Below are 27,519 nucleotides of genomic sequence, written 5' to 3' on the forward strand. Positions count from 1 at the left end.
TTTACTTTATGTTCACAAACTAAATGTTGTTTAATTTACCTTCTTTGGCCTCTGGAGATTTTATAGAGAGGAACACTGGAACCAGCACTGTACAGAGGGAGAGGAACACTGGAACCAGCCCTCTGCAGAGGGAGGAACACTGGAACCAGCACTGTGCAGAGGGAGAGGAACACTGGAACCAGCACTGTGCAGAGGGAGGAACACTGGAACCAGCACTGTGCAGAGGGAAAGGAACACTGGAACCAACACTATTCAGAGGGAGAGGAACACTGGAACCAGCACCTTGCAGAGGGAGAGGAACACTGGAACCAGCACTGTGCAGAGAGAGGAACACTGGAACCAGCACTGTGCAGAGGGGGGAACACTGGAACCAGCACTGTGCAGAGAGAGGAACACTGGAACCAACACTGTGCAGAGGGAGGAACATTGGAACCAACACTGTGCAGAGGGGCAGGAACACTGGAACCAACACTGTGCAGAGGGAGGAACACTGGAACCAACACTGTGCAGAGAGAGGAACACTGGAACCAGCCCTCTGCAGAGGGAGGAACACTGGAACCAGCACTGTGCAGAGGGAAAGGAACACTGGAACCAGCACCGTGCAGAGGGAGGAACACTGGAACCAGCCCTCTGCAGAGGGAGGAACACTGGAACCAGCACTGTGCAGAGGGAGAGGAACACTGGAACCAGCACTGTGCAGAGGGAGAGGAACACTGGAGCCAGCACTGTGCAGAGGGGCAGGAACACTGGAACCAACACTGTGCAGAGGGAGGAACACTGGAATCAACACTGTGCAGAGGGAGGAACACTGGAACCAGCACTGTGCAGAGAGAGGAACACTGGAACCAGCACCGTGCAGAGGGAGGAACACTGGAACCAGCACTGTGCAGAGGGAAAGGAACACTGGAACCAGCACCGTGCAGAGGGAGGAACACTGGAAGCAGCACTGAGCAGAGGGAGAGGAACACTGGAACCAGCACTGTGCAGAGGGAGAGGAACACTGGAACCAGCACTGTGCAGAGGGAGAGGAACACTGGAACCAGCACTGTGCAGAGGGAGAGGAACATTGGAACCAGCACTGTGCAGAGGGAGAGGAACACTGGAACCAGCACTGTGCAGAGGGAGAGGAACACTGGAACCAGCACTGTGCAGAGGGAGAGGAACACTGGAACCAGCACTGTGCAGAGGGGCAGGAACACTGGAACCAACACTGTGCAGAGGGAGGAACACTGGAATCAACACTGTGCAGAGGGAGGAACACTGGAACCAGCACTGTGCAGAGGGAGCAACACTGGAACCAGCACTTTGCAGAGGGGCAGGAACACTGGAACCAGCACTGTGCAGAGGGAGGAACACTGAAACCAGCACTGTGCAGAGGGAGAGGAACACTGGAACCAGCACTGTGCAGAGAGAGGAACACTGGAATCAGCACTGTGCAGAGGGAGGAACACTGGAACCAGCACTGTGCAGAGGGGGGAACACTGGAACCAGCACTGTGCAGAGGGAGGAACACTGGAACCAACACTGTGCAGAGGGAGAGGAACACTGGAACCAGCACTGTGCAGAGGGGGGAACACTGGAACCAGCACTGTGCAGAGGGAGTGGAACACTGGAACCAGCACTGTGCAGAGAGAGGAACACTGGAATCAGCACTGTGCAGAGGGAGGAACACTGGAATCAGCACTGTGCAGAGGGAGGAACACTGGAACCAACACTGTGCAGAGGGAGAGGAACACTGGAACCAGCACTGTGCAGAGAGAGGAACACTGGAACAAACACTGTGCAGAGGGAGAGGAACACTGGAACCAACACTGTGCAGAGGGAGAGGAACACTGGAATCAGCACTGTGCAGAGGGAGAGGAACACTGGAATCAGCACTGTGCAGAGGGAGGAACACTGGAATCAGCACTGTGCAGAGAGAGGAACACTGGAACAAACACTGTGCAGAGGGAGAGGAACACTGGAACCAGCACTGTGCAGAGGGGGGAACACTGGAACCAGCACTGTGCAGAGGGAGGAACACTGGAACCAGCACTGTGCAGAGAGAGGAACACTGGAACCAGCACTGTGCAGAGGGAGGAACACTGGAACCAGCACTGTGCAGAGAGAGGAACACTGGAACCAGCACTGGGCAGAGGGAGGAACACTGGAACCAACACTGTGCAGAGGGAGGAACACTGGAACCAGCACTGTGCAGAGAGAGGAACACTGGAACCAGCACTGTGCAGAGGGGGGAACACTGGAACCAGCACTGTGCAGAGGGATACCTGACAATCACCAGGCAGGAATGTTCTCTTCCAGTCGGGGAACACTTCAGCAGTCAAGGGCATTCAGCCTCTGATCTCCGGGTAAGGGTTCTCCAAGGCGGCCTTCAGGACACGCGACAACGCAGAATCGCCGAGCAGAAACTTATAGCTAAGTTCCGCACACATGAGTGCGGCCTCAACCGGGATCTTGGATTCATGTCGCATTACATTCACCCCCCACCATCTGGCCTGGACTTGCAAATTCCTACCAACTGTCCTGGCTTGAGACAATTCACACCTCTTTAACCTGGGGTTACCCTATCTCTGAATCTGTAAAGATTTAATTACCTGCAAATGCTTGCATTCCAAGAATTGTCTGGCATCTCTGACTTTGTCTATATAAATGTTTCTGGAACATACCTCTCCATTCACCTGAGGAAGGAGCTGCGCTCCGAAAGCTAGTGATTTGAAACAAACCTGTTGGACTTTAACCTGGTGTTGTAAGACTTCTTACTGCGCTCACCCCAGTCCAACGCCAGCATCTCCACATCCTGGCTTTAAGAAACACAACAGGATCTCTTAAACCCAGCAGAGCAGCTAGGCCTCTGCTCAAAAGCGCAGGATGAATATCCTGTAGGATGTAGCAAACCTCTCTCCCCACCACACACCATTGTTTAATCGGATTTAAATTGTATTAGTGAGCTTCAGCTTAGCAGGAATGGAATAAAGACAGAAAGCAAAGCTTTAACACACTAATCAGCTTAACTGGTAAACTGATTTCTAATTAATTAATTATTAAGGTGGAGGCTGAGCCTGGAACCAAGATTTGTCCTGTTGTGTGTGGTTTATAGTTAGATCTCACAGCAGCCAGCCCAGAGGCTGTGTGCCCTAAGAACTGTTTTATTTGCCCTCCTCACTGATGGAAAGCGAGTAGCCGTGCAATATAGCTCACACCTTGCACACCTCTAACCAGACACTACGCAAATTCCAGCATTAAAACATTGACCAGCCCAGGAGGAAGGCACAGAAGCTTCCCGTCTTACCTGGCTTCATCATCCCGTGAGATCAGCAAGGACATGTGGCTGGATGCTGAGGCCATGCGAAGGATATCGACGGCCCTGGAACAGATCACAACACAGCTCACTGTAAAGGAGACCTCGAGAAGCTGCTCCGTCTTTGAGGGATTGCTATTCGAGTGAGGTTGGAACTGGCGATATCTCGGGCACCTCGAGGCAGGTGGAATTGGGACGAAGGCACACAAGGTGCTGAAACTCTAGCTGCTGCTATTTCTCCTGGAACTAACTGATATTGGAATCCTCGCTCTACGGTTCACAAGATAACGCGTGAATGAGGAAGTTCCATTCAGCCCATCTTAACTCAACCGTTTGGGAAAGCAGTGAGTCGAACACAGTGTCCAGCTGGCACCAAGCGGCTACAGAGATTGGTCACACTTTGCTTGAAGAGTATCTGTCTGACACCAGACCAGTCTTTGTGTTACCGTGCTGATGGCCAGAGCTCGATCGCTACCCTTCGTATTCCAGCCTCCTCGGCCCCATCATCCAGGGAGGCTGCTCTCTCCCACACAGAGGGGTAGTGAAAACAGGAGGGAAAGTCAACATGCCTCTCTCCCTCTCCCAACGGCATTGTACCCTCTATGTTTCTACACTGCTACCCTCACAGCACTACAGAGGCCTGGGGAACAGACTTCATGACTATTTTGGCTGGAAGGAAACCATACAGTTGGAGGTCAGCAGGGATCAGATGAGGACAGCTATGAATCCTCCGCAGTAGAACAGCCAGCAGACATGACTGAGGATCACATGTAAATGGTGTTCAGCCAATTTCGTAGTCAAGGAAATGGGTGAAGTGTGGAGGGAGGGAGGGACGAGAGGGTGAGAAACAGGAGAGATTAAATGACAAAAGGAATGAAGGTGCAAGGCAAAAGGAGATGGTAATTACACAGGCCATTCAGCCCAGTCAGACTATCATAGAATTTACAGTACAGAAGGAGGCCATTCGGCCCATCGAGTCTGCACCGAACCACTTAAGCCCTCACTTCCACCATATCCCCGTAACCCAGTAACCCCTCCGAACCTTTTTGGTCACTCAGGGCAATTTATCATGGCCAATCCACCTAACCTGCCCGTCTTTGGACCTTGGGAGGAAACCAGAGCACCCGGAGGAAACCCACGCAGACACGGGGAGAACATGCAGACTCCGCACAGACAGTGACCCAAGCCGGGAATCAAACCTGAGACCCTGGAGCTGTGAAGCAATTGTGCTGACCACTATGCTAGTGTTTATGCTCCACTCGAGCCTCCTCTCATCTTTCCCCTCTTAAATCGTACGCCTCTATTTCCTTCCCCCTCATATACTTATTTAGCTTCCCCTTGAATGTATCGATACCATTCACTCCCTGTGGGAACGAGTTCCACATTCTCACCACTCTCCGGCTGAAGACGTTTCCCCTGAATTCCCAATTGGATTTCTTGGTGACTATCTGATATCGATGGTCTCTCATAACATAGAACATACAGGGCAGAAGGAGACCATTTGGCCCATCGAGTCTGCACCGACCCACTTAAGCCCTCACTTCCACCCTATCCCAGTAACCCAATAATCCTTCCTAACCTTTTTGACACTAAGGGCAATTTAGCATGGCCAATCTACCTAACCTGCACATCTTTGGATTGTGGGAGGAAACCGGAGCACCCGGAGGAAAGCCGTACAGACACGGGGAGAACGTGCGGACTCCACACAGACAGTGACCCAGCGGGGAATCGAACCTGGGACTCTGGCGCTGTGAGGCCACAGTGTTAACCACTTGTGCTTTCGTTCTGCTCTTCCCCACAAGAGAATGCAGTTTCTCTGCATCCACTATCAAAACCTTTCAGAACGTTAGTCGACTCCCACTCAGCCTTTTACAAGCGATGAGAGATCCAGGGCAGGATTCTCCCGCAATTGGCGGGGCGGCGTGAAGCACTCCGGCACCGGGCCGCCCGGAAGTTGTGGAATCCTCCGCACCTCCGGGGGCTAGGCTGGCGCTGGAGGGGTTGGTGCTGTGCCAACCGCCGCCAAAGGGCCGCCACGGGATGGCGCGAGTTGGCGCATGCGCAGGACTGGCGGCGTGTTTGCTGTGCTTGCACAGGGGGTTTCATCGCCGTGCCGGCCATGGCGGAGCCTTACAGAGGCCAGCGCAGAGGGAAACAGTGCCCGCACGGCACAGGCCCGCCCACAGATCGGTGGGGCCGATTGCGGGCCAGGCCACCGCCCCCCCCCCCCCCAAGCCGCCCTCAATGCCAGGTCCCGCCGGGATGGACCATATCTATTTCACGCTGGTGGGACTGACCGAATACGGGTGGCCGCTCGGCCCATTGGGGCACGGAGAATTGCCGGGGGTGGGGGGGGGGGGGGGGGGGCTGCTGCCGGCGTCAGTTAGAACCCCCCCTCCCCCGCCGGGGGAGTCGGAGAATCCCGCATAATGTCTGTCAATCCTTTCCTAATGTAGAAACCCTCAGATATCTGGTACCATCATTGTAAATCTCTGCTGCCTCTCCAGAGCCTCGATGTCCTTTTTACAAGGTAGTGTCTCGCACTGCCCACCGTTACTCTGAGTGTAGTCCAATGAAGGTTCGATACAGGTTCGGCAATAACTTCCCTACCGTTCAATTCTATCCCAGCAGAAATAGAGTGATAGATGTTTACAGCATGGAAAACTGGCCCTTCGGCCCAGCTTGTCCATGCCGTCCAGTTTCTATCACTAAGCTAGTCCCAATTGCCCGCATTTGGCCCATATCCCTCCCTGCCCATGTAACTGTCTAACTGTTTTTTAAAGGAAAACCTTTAAGGGCAGCACGGTAGCACAGTGAATAGCATTGAGGCTTCACAGCGCCAGGGTCCCAAGTTCGATTCCCCCCGGGTCACTGTCTGTGTGGAGTCTGCACATTCTCCCCGTGTCTGCGTGGGTTTCCTCCGGGTGCTCCGGTTTCTTCCCACAGTCCAAAGATGTGCAGGTTAGGTGGATTGGCCGTGATAAATTGCCCTTAGTGACAATAAAGCCAGGGGTTTGGTTTGTTTTGTGTTTGTAGCTAGCCTGTGGCACAGCGTCTGGTGATTGGATTGTAATGGTATTCTTTTTGCTGAATACATCATTGCTTTGGTCATTTCCTCTATCTCACTTTCCAGCCCATCACAGACCCTCCCTTTTGTTCTTCCCTCTTCAACCACCTTCCCTCCATCTTTCTCCTGTTCCGATGACAGATCATTGACCCCGTTGCTCTCTCCACAGACACTGCCGGCCCTGTTGACTATTTCCAACGTTTCTGTTTTACTTTCACTTTTCCAGCATCTGCATCAAGAACCCGGTATTGGGTTGGGCCTCACACAACCCCTCACTGCAACAGTTTGCATTTCTATAGCGCCTTGGATGTAGTGACCCACCCCAAGGCCCTTCGCAGGAGTGCATAGCCCACAAAATCTGACAGTGAGCCACAAAAGGAGATATGAGGAAAGGTTACCAAAAGGTCTGGTCAAAGAGGCCATTTTTAGGAACATCTGAAAGGGGCAAAGTGAGATAGAGACAGAGAGGTTCAGGGAGGGAATTGCAGACCTTCATGTCCAGGCAGCTGGAAGCATGGCTGCCAATGGAGTGAAGAACATTACTGTGCAGGGTTTAGCTCTGGGTTACATACCTCTCATTTGTAATTCCCGCCAGGTCCTCTCCGTTCACTTCCAGGATTAAGTCACCAGCCTGCAAACGACCTGAAACACAAGAGGTATTGGAGCTGGGGCAGAACTGACAGCAGTTACCATGAGTTTTCTAGCAGTCCCAGCCCTTCTCCTATCCATCTGGTACCACAGGTCTGTTCTGTCCTCAAGGCAGAACTCATCCACACCTGGAACAGGAATGTCGCTGGTGATTCCCGCTAAGCTGAAAGGAAAGACATTCCTGGTCATAAGCCAGGTCCAAACCGCCCTCAATCGGCATGGATCTGGACCCAACACTCTCAATTCAGAAGCCAGGTTTGGGTGCAACACCTTCTAGTCTCGAGTGTGATCCAGGCACTGAACACCTTCCCCTCATGGGTCCCACCTCCCAATAGCTAGAGCAGCAGGAATTACATGGCGTGTGTGCCTGATGCACATTGCATAATGGGTGCAACACACTTCATTACTCTGGCAGGGTCACAGTGCTCTGAATGGCTGACCTTTGCTCCCTGCTTTCAGGCTCCATTACAGACATGAGCTTGAGTCGAGCTACCTCCTCAGACATACAGATGGGTGTCAGTGCTGGGGGAGGCTTCTCAGGTAGGTGAGCTCCAGGACCAGAGAAAGGAGTAGCTCTGGCTGAATGGGGATATATAATGGGGCAATTCAGTGTAACACATGTCTCCATAAGCCTGAAAGGCAGTGTACTCTGAAATCTATAGCACCTGTGAATCACCTTCAGCCCAGTAGCTGGCTTTTAATGTCCATCACCATCTTACATAAACAGGCCATTCAGCCCAACAGCTCTGGGCTAGTGTTTAAACTCAACACCAGCCCCTGCTTGTCCACTTCATTTTGCCCTATCGACAGGTCCTTCTGGTCCTCTCTCCCATGTGGTCATCCAGCTTCCCCTTAACTCCTTCAATGCTGTTCAGCTCAACCAGCCCAGATGGTCGCAAGTCCCACAATCTCACCACGTGTACATCTTGACTTTCCGACAGGTATTTCCACTGGGAGGTGTGTTACTGAGGCTGCATTTCCCTGTCGATGCCGTGCAGACGTGTCTTTGATGTGTCTGGGTCAGGGTTCCTGCTCCTGATCGCTGGCCAGTGATCATTGATAGAAACCGCCCGTGCAGAGGGGTTTCCAACCATCTACTCTGCGGATGCGGCCTCCATTAACCACCCCTCACAATTTAAATATTTTGAAGCTGCCCCCAGGAAAGGTCAGAATCCCTGCGGATCTGCTGCCTTTGAGATACTGAGGATAATGTGGGATTGGAAATATGGGTCTGGGTCTCTGAGTCAGAGGATTGTGCTTGTCTTTGCCAATGGCTCCGGGGACTTCAGTTTTGGGTAAGGATGGGAGAAGCTGGGATCGTTGTCCTTTGGGTCGAGAAGGTGAGGGGGACATTGATCGAGATGTTTAAAATCAGCATCCATTCTCCAGCCATTCCCTGCTCCTGCCAGCGGTGTACCCAGCCCGCGGGATTCCCTGTGGCTTCCGGCCTGAGGTGTTTTGATAGAGTAAATAATGAGAAATATGGTTCTGTCATAAACCCCCCCCCCCCCCCCCCCCCCCCCCTCTCTCCCCGGCAGGAAACACGGGGAAACCACTGTCGATCGATCTCCCCGGGGGGCCCAGGGAGAGCCAGCTGTCCAGATAGGAGCCAGACGCCACCCAGCCCGAGCTGGTTAAATGCCTACACATATAAAGCCGGCCCACGCAGGGCCCAGAGCTGTAGGTTGTCCCAACAGGGACTGGATTGGGAGAGAGTTACTGCTATGGGCAGAGTATTGTACATAGTTCAATAAATCTTGTTCCACTACCACTGGCTTCCTCAAGTTACTGAAGGTTCCGACTGGCAGAGGGATTGACAACCGGAGAAGGCAGATTTAAGGAATTGACAAAAAAAAACAGGAGGGCGATGAGGAAAGATTGTGTTACAGAGTTAGTCGTGATCTGGAAGGTGCCTCAAAGGGCAGTGGAAGCAGATTCAACAGTAACACTCAAAAGAGAATTGGATAGGTACCTAAATGGGATAAATTTGCAGAGCGATTGGAAGGGAGACGAAGACGGAGTGAGATTGATCAGATGCCTCTTTGGGGCATGTATACGATGGAATGAATGGCTTCCATTTATGCTTTATGATTGATCAATTACAGCACCTTCAGTGGAGTGGTCACTGACCAAGCAATGTCCTGTACGGAGTGCTTGATGGTGCCAGCATGGCCACTGGACAGCCAAAACCAAGAACCGGGGTTCATGCAAAGAGGGATATAATTTCATGTCAGATTGACTTCAGTAGCTGGGAACAGCCTGTACCATGTCCAAAGCACTTGGTGCTGAGGTCCCTCCATCGGGGCACAGAAACTTACAGAATTACATCTTCACATTTTCACAGTAAGGTGTCATCACAGGAAGGAGCGTGTGGCACCATGCCACCCAGCTCTCGCTACAACCTACAATCACCTCCCTGGAGCCGACAATGCCAAGCTCAAATTGCACTGCACCTACCATCGCTTGCGGCTATTCCTCTCTGCAAAATACGCTTGACGTAGATTCCATATTCCTCGCCTGTTTGTTCTTTAAACCCACCAATGATTTTAATACCTAAAACAGAGAAAAAAATTATTATTTATTCTGCTGAGGTGGCGCTGCTGAAAACTTATTTTTGTTACCTTCAAACTCAACAATCCCCATTGCTCTCCTGTCCAGCCTCTCACCTGTTACCCCCCCCCCCCTGCCTCTAATAGATTTGGGAGGGGGGGGGGGGGAGGGAGCGGTATTGTCACAGGGCAATAATCCAGATACCCAAAGTAATCCTCTGGGTACCTGCGTTACCCCCCCCCCCCCCCGCCTCTGGGGTCTGGCGTTACCCCCCCCCCCCTGCCTCTGGGGTCCTGCGTTACCCCCCCTGCCTCTGGGGACCTGCGTTACTCCCCCTGCCTCTGGGGACCTGCCTTACCCCCCCTGCCTCTGGGGACCTGCGTTACCCCCCCCCCCCCCCCGCCTCTGGGGACCTGCGTTACCCCCCTGCCTCTGGGGTCCTGCGTTACCCCCCCTGCCTCTGGGGACCTGCGTTACTCCCCCCCCCCCGCCTCTCTGGGGTCTGGCGTTACCCCCCCCCCCCTGCCTCTGGGGTCCTGCGTTACCCCCCCTGCCTCTGGGGACCTGCCTTACCCCCCCCCCCCCGCCTCTGGGGTCCTGCGTTACCCCCCCTGCCTCTGGGGACCTGCGTTACTCCCCCTGCCTCTGGGGACCTGCCTTACCCCCCCTGCCTCTGGGGACCTGCGTTACTCCCCCCCCCCCCGCCTCTGGGGACCTGCGTTACCCCCCCCCCCCCTGCCTCTGGGGACCTGCGTTACCCCCCCCCCCCCCCTGCCTCTGGGGTCTGGCGTTTCAATCCGACAGATGGTGAAATTTGAATTCAATAAAAATCTGGAATTGAAAGTCTAATAATGACCATGAAACCAGTGTCGATTGTCGCAAAAACCCATCAGGTTCACTAATGTCCTTTGGGGAAGGAAATCTGCCGTCCTTACCCAGTCTGACCTACATGTGACTCCAGACCCACAGCAACGTGGTTAACTCTTAAAAAGCCACTCAGTTCGAGGGCAATTTGAGACGGGCAACTAATGTGGGCCTTGCCCGCGATGCCCGCATCCCATAAAAGGATAACGGGAAAAAAATCCTGGCCCACACCAAATCCCACTCACCCGTCACCCCTGTGCTCACTGACCTACACTAACCCCCCACCTCAGCAATCCCTCAAACACAGATTCTCAGCCTAGTGCTCAAATCTCTCCACTGCCTTTACCTCTCCCTTCCTCTGTAACCTCCTCCGATCTCACAACTCTCCAGCATTCCTCCATCTCTGCTTTCCGGAGACACCCACTATTGTATTCGCTTCCCCTGGGTGGCCTTACCATCAGCTGCCTGCTTCCCAACCACTGGAATTTCCTCCCGTTTCCACCTCTCTTCCTGTCGCACTGAAGCTGAATGCCAAGGGCGGGATTCTCCCGTCGCCGACGCCAAAATCACGTTCGGCGATGGGCCGGAGCATTCCTGTTTCCGACCAAATCGGGGCGGCGCTGCTTTAGCGATGCTCCGCCTCCTCCAAAGCGGCGACCTTGCAGAGTACGCCGCCCGCCGTATCGACGGCCTCAGGACTTTGCCTGAGGTCCACCCCCCCCCCCGAGGCTCTGCCCCTGACCGGCCAAGTTGCCGACGGTATCGGTCGTGTGTGGTCACATCCGTCACGGACTCGGTGTGGCGGCTGCCGACTCAGTCCAGCGTCACCACAGTGGGAGGAGGACCAATCCGCGGGCAGGGGGGACTCTGTCGGGCGGGGGGGGGGGTGGTCCTGGGCTCACGTGCCGGCCAAAGGGGAGGCACTATTTCGCAGGCCGGGTCCGCGCGCGGCCGGTGCCATGTTGCACGGTGCGGCCGGTGCAGGTCGCCTCTGTACGCACACCCGGCCGGGGACCCGGCGTTTCTCTGGACCGTATCAGCAGCTACGCCGTCAGGATGCGGGGCCACGGACCCGGCGTTTCTCTGGACCGTATCAGCAGCTACGCCGTCAGGATGCTAGCCCCCATCCAAATGGAGGATCGATGGCCGTTTCGCGCCGCATTTCCGGGCGTATATCGCCACTGTTCCCACGCACCGCGGTGCCAGGACATCGCCTCAGAATCGGAGAATCCAGCCCAAGTTCTTTATTTTACTCTGAGTGAAAAGTGTATTATTCTCAGAAATTGTAGAAAGGAATTGGGTGCAGGAGGTTGAACTCAGTTACTGGAAATCCTGAGCTGGAGAGAGAGAGAAAGAAAGAGATAGAGAGAGATAGAGAGAGAGATAGAAAGAGAGAGAGAGAGAGTGAGAGAAAGATAGCGAGAGAGGGGGAGTGAATGAGTGTTTGAGAGAGAGAGATAGAAAAAGAGAGAGATAGAGAGAGAGATAGATAGAGAGACAGAGATAGATAGATAGATAGATAGAGAGAGAGAGAGATAGATAGAGAGAGAGAGAGAGATAGAGAGAGAGAGAGATAGAGAGAGAGAGAGAGAGAGATAGCGAGAAAGATAGCGAGAGGGTGGGAGTGAATGAGTGTTTGAGAGAGAGAGATAGAGAAAGAGAGAGAGATAGATAGATAGAGAGATAGAAAGAGAGAGAGAGATAGATAGATAGAGAGAGATGGAGAGAGAGAGAGATAGAGAGAGAGAGAAAGAGAGAGAGAGCGAGAGAAAGATAGCGAGAGAGGGGGAGAGAATGAGTGTTTGAGAGAGAGAGATAGAGAGAGAAAGACAGAGAGAGAAAGATAGAGAGAGATAGAGAGATAGAAAGAGAGAGAGAGAGATAGATAGAGAGAGAGAGATAGAGAGAGAGAGACAGTGTGGTGATAACCACTGTAGTTATGTGTACTTGCAGTAGGGGGATGTATGGCTGTACCTGTAATACAGATTCCTCTGGTAAGCCCCTGCCGGCTAGCTCCGCCCACAGGGAGCTTGTGTATAAATATGCGTGTGAGTGACTGAGATCCTATTCTACAGTTGCAGCCGGAGGAATAGCATCACACAGCAATAAGCCTCGATTGTACTTGTCTCTCGTCTTTGAGTGCAATTGTTAGCGCCACAATTTATTGCTGTGTGATTTTCCGTACACCATGGACATCAGGATCAAACCTGACCGCCTGCAGCTGGATCCGCAGTCGCCTCACGCCAGGAAAGAGTTTGTTCACTGGCTTGCAGTCTTCGAGGCCTACATCTCTTCAGCGGACCCTCCCCCGACGGAGGCTCAGAAAAAGCAACTCCTGTACTCCAGACTTAGCTCCAGTGTCTTTCCGCTAATTCGAGATGCGCCTGACTACACCGCAGCTATGGAACTGCTCAAGGAGAACTATGCACAGTCGACAAACACCCTGTTTGCGAGGCATCAACTCTCTACTCGCGTCCAGCAGCTGGGTGAGTCGATTGAGGACTTCTGGAGGGCCCTTATACCTCTGGTACGAGACTGCGACTGCCGGGCCCTCACAGCCGCGGAACATTCGGATTTACTCATGCGCGATGCCTTCGTTACAGGCATTGCATCGGACCCCATCCGGCAACGACTGCTGGAAGGTGTCGCCCCCGACCTCGCGGCCGCAAAGACTCTGGCGCTTTCCATGACGGCCGCCTCCCGTAGTGCGCGATCTTACTCCGCTAGCCACTCGGCCCACCCGTCCTACCCCTTGTGGACCCCGCAACCAGCCCCCCAGGCCCACCCGTCCTATCCCTCATGGACCCCGCAACCGGCTCCCCCAGCAGCCGCCCCCGCGCACTATGCCTGCGCTGTTCGCCGCACCGCACCCCCTGGGGGTCCCCGCTGTTACTTCTGCGGTCAGCAGAAGCACCCCCACCAACGCTGCCCGGCCCACACCGCGACCTGCAAAGCTTGTGGCAAGAAGGCCACTTTGCAGCGGTGTGTCAGTCTCGGACGGTTGCCGCTATTGCGCCCCCGTTCCCCCCCTCGCCTCAGCCGATCGCACAATGGGACCTGCCGTCCGCTTCCCCCGACCCCACGTGCACTCCATGGGCGCCGCCATCTTCATCCCCCACCACCATGTGCGTTCCATGGGCGCCGCCACCTTGTCCCGACCCCACATTGTGCGCTCCTTGGGCGCCGCCATCTTGTCCGCCGCCATCTTCTCCCACACAGGTACTCCAGACGCCGCCATTTTGCCCTCCCCCGGGACGGGGCCACGGGACACGGGTCGCTACCGCTCCTCGTCGGACTCATCATACTCGACTGCCGATTGCCTGCTACCCGCCTCCGTTACGCTCGACCAGTCGCGTCCTCGCAACCTGGCACCCTCTTCCACATCGGTGCTGGTCAACGGCCACGTGACCTCCTGCCTCATCGACTCTGGGAGCACCGAGAGCTTCGTCCACCCGGACACGGTAAGGCGCTATTCCCTTGCGATCCATCCCGCCGACCGGCAGATCTCTCTCGCCTCCGGTTCCCACTCTGTCCCGATCCGGGGTTTCTGCCTGGTTAAACTTACTGTACAGGGCGTGGAATTCGACCGTTTCCGTCTGTACATTCTCCCCGACCTCTGCGCGTCACTCTTACTAGGCCTGGATTTCCAGTGCAATCTCCAGAGCCTCACCCTCAAATTCGGCGGACCCCTACCTCCCCTCACCATTTGCGGCCTCGCGACCCTCAAGGTCGAGCCCCCCTCCCTCTTTGCCAATCTGACTGTGGATTGCAAGCCCGTCGCCACCAGGAGCAGACGGTACAGCACCCAGGACAAGGCCTTCATCAGGTCCGAGGTCCAGCAGCTGCTTCGGGAGGGTATCATCGAGGCCAGCAACAGCCCTTGGAGAGCCCAGGTGGTAGTGGTTAAGACCGGGGAGAAGCACAGGATGGTCGTGGACTACAGCCAGACCATCAACCGGTACACGCAGCTCGACGCGTACCCCCTCCCCCGCATTTCTGAGATGGTCAATCAGATTGCACAGTACCGGGTCTTCTTTACTATTGACCTGAAATCCGCCTACCACCAGCTCCCCATCCGTAAATCATAAGACCATAAGACATAGGAGCGGAAGTAAGGCCATTCGGCCCATCGAGTCCACTCCACCATTCAATCATGGTTGATTTCAACTCCATTTACCCGCTCTCTCCCATAGCCCTTAATTCCTCGAGAAATCAAGAATTTATCAATTTCTGTCTTAAAGACACTCAATGTCCCGGCCTCCACCGCCCTCTGTGGCAATGAATTCCACAGACCTACCACTCTCTGGCTGAAGAAATTTCTCCTCATCTCTGTTCTAAAGTGACTCCCTTTTATTCTAAGGCTGTGCCCCCGCGTCCTAGTCTCCCTGCTAATGGAAACAACTTCCCTACGTCCATCCTATCCAAGCCATTCATTATCTTGTAAGTTTCTATTAGATCTCCCCTCAACCTTCTAAACTCCAATGAATATAATCCCACGATCCTCAGACGTTCATCGTATGTTAGGCCTACCATTCCTGGGATCATCCGTGTGAATCTCCGCTGGACCCGCTCCAGTGCCAGTATGTCCTTCCTGAGGTGTGGGGCCCAAAATTGCTCACAGTATTCTAAATGGGGCCTAACTAGTGCTTTATAAAGCCTCAGAAGTACATCCCTGCTTTTATATTCCAAGCCTCTTGAGATAAATGACAACATTACATTTGCTTTCTTAATTACGGACTCAACCTGCAAGTTTACCTTTAGAGAATCCTGGACTAGGACTCCCAAGTCCCTTTGCACTTTAGCATTATGAATTTTGTCACCGTTTAGAAAATAGTCCATGCCTCTATTCTTTTTTCCAAAGTGCAAGACCTCGCACTTGCCCACGTTGAATTTCATCAGCCACTTCTTGGACCATTCTCCTAAACTGTCTAAATCTTTCTGCAGCCTCCCCACCTCCTCAATACTACCTGCCCCTCCACCTATCTTTGTATCATCGGCAAACTTGGCCAGAATGCCCCCATTTCTGTCATCTAGATCGTTAATATATAAAGAGAACAGCTGTGGCCCCAACACTGAACCCTGCGGGACACCACTTGTCACCGGTTGCCATTCCGAAAAAGAACCTTTTATCCCAACTCTCTGCCTTCTGTCTGACAGCCAATCGTCAATCCATGTTAGTACCTTGCCTCGAATACCATGGGCCCTTATTTTACTCAGCAGTCTCCCGTGAGGCACCTTGTCAAAGGCCTTTTGGAAGTCAAGATAGATAACATCCATTGGCTCTCCTTGGTCTAACCTATTTGTTATCTCTTCAAAGAACTCTAACAGGTTTGTCAGGCACGACCTCCCCTTACTAAATCCATGCTGACTTGTCCTAATCCGACCCTGCACTTCTAAGAATTTAGAAATCTCATCCTTAACGATGGATTTTAGAATTTTGCCAACAACCGAGGTTAGGCTAATTGGCCTATAATTTTCCATCTTTTTTCTTGTTCCCTTCTTGAACAGGGGGGTTACAACAGCGATTTTCCAATCCTCTGGGACTTTGCCTGATTCCAGTGAATTTTGAAAGATCATAACTAACGCCTCCACTATTTCTTCAGCTATCTCCTTTAGAACTCTAGGATGTAGCCCATCTGGGCCCGGAGATTTATCAATTTTCAGACCTTTTAGTTTCTCTAGCACCTTCTCCTTTGTGATGGCAACCATATTCAACTCTGCCCCCTGACTTTCCTGAATTGTTGGGATATTACTCATGTCTTCTACTGTGAAGACGGACGCAAAGTACTTATTAAGTTCCTCAGCTATTTCCTTGTCTCCCATCACTAGATTACCAGCGTCATTTTGGAGCGGCCCAATGTCTACTTTTGCCTCCCGTTTGTTTTTAATGTATTTAAAGAAACTTTTACTATCATTCCTAATGTTACTGGCTAGCCTACCTTCATATTTGATCCTCTCCTTCCTTATTTCTCTCTTTGTTATCCTCTGTTTGTTTTTGTAGCCTTCCCAATCTTCTGACTTCCCACTACTCTTTGCCACATTATAGGCTCTCTCTTTTGCCTTGATGCATTCCCTGACTTCCTTTGTCAGCCATGGCTGCCTAACCCTCCCTCTGATAACCTTTCTTTTCTTTGGGATGAACCTCTGCACTGTGTCCTCAATTACTCCCAGAAACTCCTGCCATTGCTGTTCTACTGTCTTTCCCACTAGGCTCTGCTTCCAGTCGATTTTCGTCAGTTCCTCCCTCATGCGCCTGTAATTACCTTTATTTAACTGTAAAACCTTTACATCTGATTCTACCTTCCTTCTTTCAAATTGCAGACTGAATTCTACCATATTATGATCACTGCTTCCTAAGTGTTCCCTTACTTTAAGATCTTTTATCAATTCTGGCTCATTACATAACACTAAGTCCAGAATAGCCTGTTCCCTCGTGGGCTCCATCACAAGCTGTTCCAAAAAGCCATCCTGTAAACATTCAATGAATTCCCTTTCTTTGGGTCCACTGGCAACATTATTTACCCAGTCCACCTGCATATTGAAGTCCCCCATGATCACTGTGACCTTGCCTTTCTGACATGCCCTTTCTATTTCGTGGTGCATTTTGTGCCCCTGGTCCTGACCACTGTCAGGAGGCCTGTACATAACTCCCATTATGGTTTTTTGCCTTTGTGGTTCCTCAACTCTACCCACACAGACTCCACATCGTCTGACCCTATGTCGTTTAGTGCTATTGATTTAATTTCATTTCTAATTAACAAGGCAACCCCGCCCCCTCTACCCACCTCTCTGTCTTTTCGATAGGCTGTAAATCCCTGGATGTTTAACTGCCAGTCCTGAACCCCCTGCAACCATGTCTCTGTGATGCCTACCACATCATACCTGCCAGTCACAATCTGGGCCACAAGCTCATCTACCTTGTTCCGTACACTGCGGGCATTTAAATATAGCACCTTTAATTCCCTATTGACTGTCCCTTTTTGTTTTCTTAGTGTGGTGGACCTTGGTTTACTGAGCCTTTCCATACACTGTGTCATATTTTGTGAGATGGGGACTATCGTAACCTCTCCTGAGCTCTGTCTTTTCGTGATTTTTTGTAATCCTAAGCAGCTACGCTTCCCACTGATTCCTTCACCTCTTGGTTCCCTGACTTTCCCTTCCCCCCCCAATCTCTAGTTTAAAGTCCTATTGACCACCCTATCGGACCGTCCCTACACTGCCTTCGAGGCAGGCAGTCGTCTGTACCAATTTCTTAGGGTTCCCTTCAGCGTCACGAATGGAGTCTCGGTATTTCAACGAGAAATGGACCGAATGGTTGACCGGTACGGACTGCAGGCCACCTTCCTGTACCTCGACAATGTCACCATCTGCGGCCATGACCAGCAGGACCATGATGCCAACCTTTCTAAATTCCTCCACACCGCATCTCTCCTTAATGTCACGTACAACAAGGAGAAGTGTGTGTTCCGCACAGACCGCTTAGCCATCCTCAGGTACGTAGTCCAAAACGGACTACTGGGGCCCGACCCCGACCGCATGCTTCCCCTCATGGAGCTTCCACTCCCCCACTGCCCCAAGGCCCTCAAACGCTGCCTGGGGTTCTTTTCTTATTACGCCCAGTGGGTCCCACAATACGCGGACAAGGCCCGCCCACTTATCCAGTCCACACATTTTCCCCTCTCGGCCGAGGCACAACAGGCCTTCGCCCGCATTCGATCTGACATAGCCAAGGCGGGGATGCACGCAGTAGACGAGACACTGCCTTTTCAAGCAGAAAGCGACGCTTCAGATGTCGCCCTTGCCGCCACGCTGAATCAGGAGGCAGACCTGTGGCATTCTTTTCACGCACCCTCCACGCCTCCGAAATTCGACATTCCTCTGTTGAAAAGGAGGCCCAGGACATCGTTGAAGCTGTGCGGCATTGGAAGCATTACCTGGCCGGCAGGAGATTCACTCTCCTCACTGACCAACGGTCGGTAGCCTTCATGTTTAACAACACGCAGCGGGGCAAGATCAAGAATGACAAATTCTTGCGGTGGAGAATTGAGCTCTCCACCTTTAACCACGAGATCTTGTATCGCCCCGGCAAGCTCAACGAGCCCCCAGACGCCCTCTCCCAAGGTACATGTGCCAGCGCACAAGTGAACCAGCTCCGTGCCTTGCACGAGAGCCTTTGCCATCCGGGGGTCACTCGCTTGTACCATCTAATCAAAGCCCGCAATCTGCCCTACTCCGTCGAGGAAGTACGGACAGTCACCAGGGACGGCCAGGTCTTTGCCGAGTGCAAACCGCACTTCTACCGGCCAGATCGCGCGTGCCTGGTGAAAGCGTCCCGCCCCTTTGAACGCCTCAGCGTAGACTTCAAAGGGCCCCTCCACTCCACCGACCGCAACACCTACATCCTTAGTGTGGTCGACAAATTTTCTAGGTTCCCCTTCGCCATCCCATGCCCGGATATGACGTCTGCCACCGTCATCAAGGCCCTCGATTCCATTTTCGCTCTGTTCGGTTTCCCCGACTACATCCACAGTGACAGGGGATCCTCATTCATGAGCGATGAGCTGCGTCAGTTCCTGCTCAGCAGGGGTATCGCCTCCAGCAGGACGACCAGCTACAACCCCAGGGAAACGGACAGGTAGAGAGGGAGAATGGGACGGTATGGAGGGCCGTCCAGCTGGCCCTACGGTCCAGGAACCTCCCAGCCACTCGCTGGCAGCAGGTCCTCCCTGACGCGCTCCATTCCATTCGGTCACTACTGTGCACCGCAACTAACAGTACACCCCATGAACGTGTTTTTACCTTCCCTAGGAAGTCTACGTCCGGGGTGTCGCTCCCGACATGGCTCACGACTCCGGGCCCAGTCCTTCTCCGTAGGCATGTCCGGCACCACAAGGCGGAACCCCTGGTGGACAAAGTACGCCTTCTCCACGCCAACCCTCAGTATGCCTACGTGGAGTTCCCCGACGGCCGCCAGGACACAGTCTCGCTCCGGGACCTGGCTCCCTCAGGTGCCAATCCCATGCCCACGCCCCTTTTCCCCCCCGTGCCACCCTCCTTTTCCCCGGCGCCCCCGTATTCGTCCCCACCAGGCCTATCCCTCGTCCCCCTGCCCACACTGGAGGACACTGAAGATTTCGGCTTGCTCTCGGAGTCATCCCGTCAGCAGCCAGCACCAACACCGCCAACACCTGCAACATCGTTGCCATCACCGCCTGTGCCGACATCACCACCACAGCTACGCCGATCACAGCGGAACGTTCGACCGCCGATTTGGCTCAACCTGTAACCTGCTAACCGGATGGACTCTGGGTTTTCTTTGTTTGACTCTCTTGTAGATAGTATAATTTGTATTAGAGTTACATGTCACCCCCGCCGGACTCATTTTTTACAGGGGGTGAATGTGGTGATAACCACTGTAGATATACGTACTTGCAGTAGGGGGATGTATGGCTGTACCTGTAATACAGGTTCCTCCGGTAAGCCCCTGCCGGCTAGCTCCGCCCACAGGGAGCTTGTGTATAAATATGCGTGTGAGTCACTGAGATCCTATTCTACAGTTGCAGCCGGAGGAATAGCATCACACAGCAATAAAGCCTCGATTGTACTTGTCTCTCATCTTTGTGTGCAACTGTTAGCGCCACAGACAGAAAGAGAGAGAGAGAGAGAGAGAGGGGCAGCAGGGTAGCATGGTGGTTAGCATAAATGCTTCACAGCTCCAGGGTCCCAGGTTCGATTCCCGGCTGGGTCACTGTCTGTGTGGAGTCTGCACGTCCTCCCCCTGTGTGCGTGGGTTTCCTCCGGGTGCTCCGGTTTCCTCCCACAGTCCAAAGATGTGCGGGTTAGGTGGATTGGCCATGCTAAATTGCCCGTAGTGTCCTAATAAAAGTAAGGTTAAGGGGGGGGTTGTTGGGTTACGGGTGTAGGGTGGATACGTGGGTTTGAGTAGGGTGATCATGGCTCGGCACAACATTGAGGGCCGAAGGGCCTGTTCTGTGCTGTACTGTTCTATGTTCTATGTTCTATGTTCTATGAAATAGAGAGAGAGAGAAAGAGAGAGAGATAGCGAGAGAGGGATGTGAATGAGTGTTTGAGAGAGATAGCGAGAGAGATAGAGCGAGAAAGAGAGAGATAGATAGAGAGGTAGAGATAGAGAGAGAGATAGACAGAGAGATAGAGAGAGAAAGAGAGAGAGATAGATAGAGAGATAGAGAGAGCGTGACAGAGAGAGAGAGAGAGATAGAGAGAGACAGAGATAGATAGAGATAGAGAGAGAGAGAGAGAGAAATAGATAGATAGATAGTGAGTGAGAGAGAGAGAGAGAGAGAGAGAGAGAGATAGAAAGAGACAGAGATAGATAGAGAGAGATAGAGAAAGAGAGAGAGAGAAATAGATAGATAGATAGAGAGTGAGTGTGAGAGAGAGAGAGATAGATAGAGAGAGAGTGACAGAGATAGAGAGAGATAGAGAAAGACAAAGATAGATAGAGAGAGATAGAGAGGGAAATAGATAGAGTGAGTGAGAGAGAGATAGATAGAGAGAGAGTGAGAGAGAGAGAGAGATAGAGATAGATAGAGAGAGATAGAGCGAGAAATAGGTAGAGTGAGTGAGAGAGAGATAGATAGAGAGAGAGTGAGAGAGAGAGATAGAGATAGAGAGAGAGAGGTTACACTTACCCAGGCCATTCTCACAGTCAGAGAAAACAACACGATGAATAACTCGATTGATTCCAGAGGGACCCATAATAGTCCTGGAAGAAAGTAGAGATATTGCCAGTTAAAAATGCTGTGGAAAAAAAAAACTACGAGCTACTGTATAAGATGTTCCGATACTTTAGCAGTGAGAAGATGCTCGGCAACATCCGGGACAAAACCATCCCCGGTGTATCGGCACCCCGTCCCCCATCCCCACTGTATCCGGACCCCATCCCCCATCCCCACTGTATCGGCTCCCCATCCCCCATCCGCACCCCATCCCCCATCCCCACTGTATCGGCTCCCCATCCCCCATCCGCACCCCATCCCCCATCCCCACTGTATCGGCTCCCATCCCCCATCCGCACCCCATCCCCCATCCCCGGTGTATCGGCTCCCCATCCCCCATCCGCACCCCATCCCCCATCCCCGGTGTATCGGCTCCCCATCCCCCATCCGCACCCCATCCCCCATCCCCGGTGTATCGGCACCCCATCCCCCATCCGCACCCCATCCCCCATCCCCGGTGTATCGGCACCCCATCCCCCATCCGCACCCCATCCCCCATCCCCGCTGTATCCGACACCCCATCCCCGCTGTATCCGGATCCCATCCCCCATCCCCACTGTATCGGCTCCCCATCCCCCATCCGCACCCCATCCCCCATCCCCACTGTATCGGCTCCAAATCCCCCATCCCCCATCCGCACCCCATCCCCCATCCCCACTGTATCGGCTCCCCATCCCCCATCCGCACCCCGTCCCCCATCCCCACTGTATCGGCTCCCCATCCCCCATCCGCACCCCATCCCCCATCCCCACTGTATCGGCTCCAAATCCCCCATCCCCCATCCGCACCCCATCCCCCATCCCCACTGTATCGGCTCCCCATCCCCCATCCGCACCCCGTCCCCCATCCCCCATCCCCATTGTATCCGCACCCCATCCCCCATCCGCACCCCCCACCCCCCGTTCCCCCATCCCCGCTGTATCGGCTCCCCATCCCCTGTCCCCCATCCCCCACCCTCCCATCCCCCACCCCCCCCCATCCCCCATCCCCGCTGTATCGGCTCCCCATCCCCTGTCCCCCATCCCCCACCCTCCCATCCCCCACCCCCCCCCATCCCCCCATCCCCGCTGTATCGGCTCCCCATCCCCTGTCCCCCAACCCCCACCCTCCCATCCCCCACCCCCCCCATCCCCCATCCCCCGTCCCCCATCCCCGCTGTATCGGCTCCCCATCCCCCATCCTCATCCCCCATCCCCACTGTAACCGCACCCCATCCCCCATCCCCACTGTATCCGCACCCCATCCCCCATCCCCACTGTATCCGCACCCCATCCCCCATCCCCACTGTATCCGCACCCCATCCCCCATCCCCACTGTATCCGCACCCCATCCCCCATCCCCACTGTATCCGCACCCCATCCCCCATCCCCATCCCCCATCCCCATCCCCGCTGTATCCGCACCCCATCCCCCATCCCCCATCCCCACTGTATCGGCTCCCCATCCCCATCCCCCATCGGCACCCCACCCCCCATTCACCCTCCCCCATCCCCGCTGTATCGGCTCCCCATCCCCCATCCCCATCCCCATCCCCCATCCCCGCTGTATCCGCACCCCATCCCCCATCCCCACTGTATCGGCTCCCCATCCCCCATCCCCAACCCCCATCCCCATCCCCCATCCCCGCTGTATCCGCACCCCATCCCCCATCGGCACCCCATCCCCCATCGGCTCCCCATCCCCCATCGGCACCACATCCCCCATCCCCGCTGTATCCGCACCCCATCCCCCATCGGCACCCCATCCCCCATCGGCTCCCCATCCCCCATCGGCACCCCATCCCCCATCCCCGCTGTATCGGCTCCCCATCCCCCATCCCCGCTGTATCGGCTCCCCATCCCCCATCCCCCATCCCCGCTGTATCGGCTCCCCATCCCCCATCCCCGCTGTATCGGCTCCCCATCCCCCATCTTAAACATTCACTCCCTCCAGCACCGACATACAGTGGCAGCCGTGTGTACCAGCTACAAGACACACTGCACCAAGGCTCCTACCACAGCACCTTCCAAACCCATGACCTCTGCCACCTGGAAGGATGATGGCGGCAGACACAGGGAAACACCAGCATCTGTAATTTCCCGTCTGAGTCACACCCCATCCTGATTTGGAAAGATATCAGCCATTCCTTCCTTTTTCCTGGAACACACCCTGTTATTGGATTGCTGGAACTCACCCTGCTCTGTGAAAGTACCATCGCCACACGGACTGCAGTGGTCCAGGAACGTCCACCACCATCTTGGTCACTGGGGAGGGGTAATAATTGGCAGCCTTGCGAGGGATACCCACATCAGCAGAATAAACAGACAATGACTTCCTTCCCCGTTGCCTTACTCTGTATCCCCTGCCCGAGCTATTCGGGGTGGTGATTGGCATTTGGCAGGTGCACCGGCTTTCCATTTGGGGGTAAAGGGGCAACTTCCAGTGAGACCTCCTCCTACAATAACCCCATTGCATGTTGCAGCCGCCCTTCTATCCCACAGCCCCCCCCCCCCCCCCCCCCTCCTTCTAGTTTTCTGTCCTTCCTTTCCCGAGTCCAGTTATTAATCCCAGGGTTTTTCAGGTGATAGGGTGACAGGGAATGAACACAGAAATTCATTCAAAACAAGCCCAGGCCTGTGACAGCCGTCAACCTTTGGAAAAATGGGTGTGTGCCTCCAGTACCTAACCACGAGTCCATTCCTTGTCTTTCTCACACTGTGTGCGTATGTGAAGACCCTCAATCGAGTGCCTCCCTCAAAGGCCACTCTCACAATGCTGCAACCCACTGCATATGCCAACTAACTTATTGCTACAATTGCATCTGTATCAATTGGATCTGCTCCCATGCAGCCCCACTAACCTGGCCCCCAAGCTGAGCAGACGCCAGCCAACGGGGAAAATGCTATTGAACCAGTAGCCCTGTTTAAATCAGATTCTATCACTCTCTGTGATGGCCTCCCGATAGTATTCCGGTGCTGGAGAGAGAGAACAGCACTCGATTGCAGCTTTCTCAGCACCCCCCCCAGTCAGGCTGTGAACTGAACCGGTGGGGGGGGGGGGGGGGGGGGGGGGGTGCAGCTGAAGATAATGGGGATAGACATCAGTGTTTGGGGGGGGAGTCTCAGATTCCACTGTTGTGTGTGCGCAAGAAACGTTCCCCGATTTCCCTCCTAAGGTTTTCTCCCTTCTGGATTCTCGCGCCAGAGGATGTAGCTTCTCTCAATCTGACTTTGAAGACTTCCTGAGGCTAAACATGCATGAGGCTGACACCAGGCATGTCTGATTTCCTGCAGCTCCTTGTTCCTAGAACAGGTCACGAGCCTGAAGCAAGAGGCTTATACCTTGTGGGGCACCACTCTGCATCAAGCATAGCGATTAGGAATGTCTCCTGCTCTGACTGCCTGGCTTCGGCTGGTTGGAAGGAGTTACCAGGCTGGGCATCAGCCTGTCTGACCACATTATGAAGCACATTCCATGGCCTCGAGAGGGACTCGAACCTGGAGCTTCTAGTCCAGAGGCAGGAACACTACCCACTGCACCACAAGGAGTGTAAACCCACTCTTTAAATGATTAGATGGCAGTGGCTTTCTCTAAACTCCCATCTCACAGAATCATGTGGATTTTCTAACTCATTGAAATTCATCGCTGTGTAAAATGCTGGAAAATCTCATCAAGCCTGAGAGTATCTGTGGAGGGAGAAACAGAGGGCGCGATTCTCCCATATGGGGAGAAATCGTAAGGCTGGCGTCAAATCCGGGCGGGTTTGACGGCAGCCCCCCCCTTCCCGACCGGGAACCGATTCTGGTCCCCGGTCGGGGCTAGCATGCCGACGCCGTAAACTCCGGCATCGCGGGCTTAACGAATTTCGTTAAGCCCGCTTGCCAGAGTTAGCGCCGGCTGACGCGTCATATGACGTCAGCCGCGCACGTGCGGATTGGAAGACTCCAACCCGCGCATACACGGATGACGTCATCGCGCATTTGCACGAAACCCGCGCATGCGCGGGCCGGGATGCCCCTCAGCCGCCCCGCGAATGGATACTGCGGGGCGGCGGAGGGACAAAGTGTGCGCGGGCATCGGGCCCGCTGCCCGCGATCGGTGCCCACCGATCGGGGGGGGGGGAATAGCGGGAGGGCGTCGGACTAGCGTGGCCGTAAAATTTTACGAGCCACGCTATTCTCCGCACCGTCGGGAGTGCGGAGAATCGCGTCCAGAGTTAATGTTTAGCGTCCGTGTGACTCGAAACCTTCAGAACTCGAAACGTTAACTCTGTTTCTCTCTCCAGATACTGTCAGACCTGATGAGATTTTCCAGCATTGTCTGTTTTTGTTTCAGATTCCAGCATCCGCAGTATTTAGCTTTTACTTTCCCTGACGTAGCCTATTGCTGTTAGGAGTGCTGTGTGTTATTCTATAATCCTACAGACCAATCAAAAAACTCACAAGAGCAGGAGATGAATAGGGGCAGGCTGGCCCCCCAGTTTATAACAACCCATGAATGTGCCTGTTCTCACTAAACTGCCGCCCTGCCCCCTCGGAACCCTCATCCCCCCCCCCCCGCACAACCGATCTCCTCCGCACCCCCATCTCTCCCTGCACGCTCCACCCCCCTCCTACATCCCCACCCCCCCTGCACCCCACACCCTGTTACCCCCAGTCCCCCGCAACCCCAACCTCCACTGCACCCCCACCCTTCCTGCAACCCCACCCCCCCTCCAACCCCAGCCCCAACTGCACCCCCACCCACCCTGCAACCCCACCTCCCCTCCAACCCCAGCCCCAACTGCGCCCCCACCCACCCTGCAACCCCACCTCCCCTCCAACCCCAGCCCCAACTGCACCCCCACCCACCCTCCAACCCCACCCCCCCTCCAACCCCAGCCCCCACTGCACCCCTACCCTTCCTCCAACCCCAGCCCCCACTGCACCCCCCACCCCCTGCAACCCCATCCCCCCTGTACCCCCACCCCCTCTGCAACTACATCTCCCTCTGCACCCCCATCCCCTTACACCCCCACCCCCTCTGCAACTACCATCTCCCTCTGCACCCCATCCCCTTACACCCCCCCCACCCCCTCTGCAACTACATCTCCCTCTGTACCCCCATCCCCTTACACCCCCAGCCCCCACTGCACCCCCCACCCCCTGCAACCCCATCCCCCCTGTACCCCCACCCACTCTGCAACTACATCTCCCTCTGCACCCCATCCCCTTACACCCCACCCCCCCTGACCTCCCCCTGCAACTACATCTCCCTCTGTACCCCCATCCCCTTACACCCCCATCCCCTTACACCCCCATCCCCTTACACCCCCATCCCCTTACACCCCCATCCCCTTACACCCCATCCCCTTACACCCCCATCCCCTTACACCCCATCCCCCCTGAACCCCCCCCCTGTAACTACATCTCCCTCTGCACCCCCATCCCGTTACACCCCCATCCCCCCTTACACCCCCACCCCCTCTGCAACTACATCTCCCTCTGCACCCCCATCCCCTTACACCCCCCACCCCCACTGCAACTACATCTCCCTCTGTACCCCAATCCCCTTACACCCCCATCCCCCCTGAACACCCCACCCCCTCTGCAACTACATCTCCCTCTGTACCCCCATCCCCTTACACCCCCATCCCCCCTACACCCCCCACCCCCTCTGCAACTACATCTCCCTCTGCACCCCCATCCCCTTACACCCCCATCACCTTACACCCCCCACCCCCACTGCAACTACATCTCCCTCTGTACCACTATATCTTCCCCTGCATTCTGCAGCCGCCCTCCTACACTGCCCGCCCCCCACCCCGCCGCCAGCCAATCTCCCTCCTGACGGGGGGTCCAAAGGGGACAGCATTTCAAATGCAGACACAAACGATCCACAGCTGCGGTTGGAATATTCTCCCGATAGCTTCATAATCTGGGTGAAAACTTTCTTTGCCCAAACTGATGAGCAATTGAATTCTTTCCCCCCGGAACTTTTCCTGGTGGTAGTTGAAGGTGTTGATGCCGTTTCCATTGGTTGGAACAGAGTAGACCTGGGTCTGGATTCTCCAATAATGAGGCTATAGGGCGCGATTCTCCCAGGCAGGGAGAAATCGTAAGGCTGGCGTCAAATCCGGGCGGGTTTGACGCCAGCCTCCCCCTCCCCGACCGGGAACCGATTCTGGTCCCCGGTCAGGGCTAGTATGCCGCGGCCGTGAACTCCGGCATCGCGGGCTTAACGAATTTCGTTAAGCCCGCTTGCTAGAGTTTGCGCCGGCTGACGCGTCACATGACGTCAGCCGCGCATGCGCAGATTGGAAGACTCCAACCCGCGCATGTGCGGATGACGTCATCGCGCATTTGCGCGAAACCC

The 27,519-nt window shown here is 54.5% G+C and overlaps 1 protein-coding gene across 4 annotated transcripts in view; it reads right to left on the reverse strand.

The window, feature by feature from the left end:
* The window catches only part of stxbp4 (syntaxin binding protein 4), a 260,949-nt gene that overhangs the window by 218,986 nt on the left and 14,444 nt on the right, over window positions 1-27,519 (reverse strand). For all 4 annotated transcript variants that reach the window (XM_038777465.1, XM_038777464.1, XM_038777467.1 and 1 more), the window contains 3 exons: window positions 21,101-21,174; window positions 9,471-9,566; window positions 6,938-7,007 (listed from right to left, as the gene is read on the reverse strand). In XM_038777465.1, the coding sequence (XP_038633393.1) occupies window positions 6,938-7,007; window positions 9,471-9,566; window positions 21,101-21,174 (240 nt within the window). The remainder of the gene's footprint in view (window positions 1-6,937; window positions 7,008-9,470; window positions 9,567-21,100; window positions 21,175-27,519) is intronic.

The sequence above is a fragment of the Scyliorhinus canicula genome, chromosome 18 (genome assembly GCF_902713615.1).
Source record: "Scyliorhinus canicula chromosome 18, sScyCan1.1, whole genome shotgun sequence".
NCBI lineage: Eukaryota > Metazoa > Chordata > Chondrichthyes > Carcharhiniformes > Scyliorhinidae > Scyliorhinus > Scyliorhinus canicula.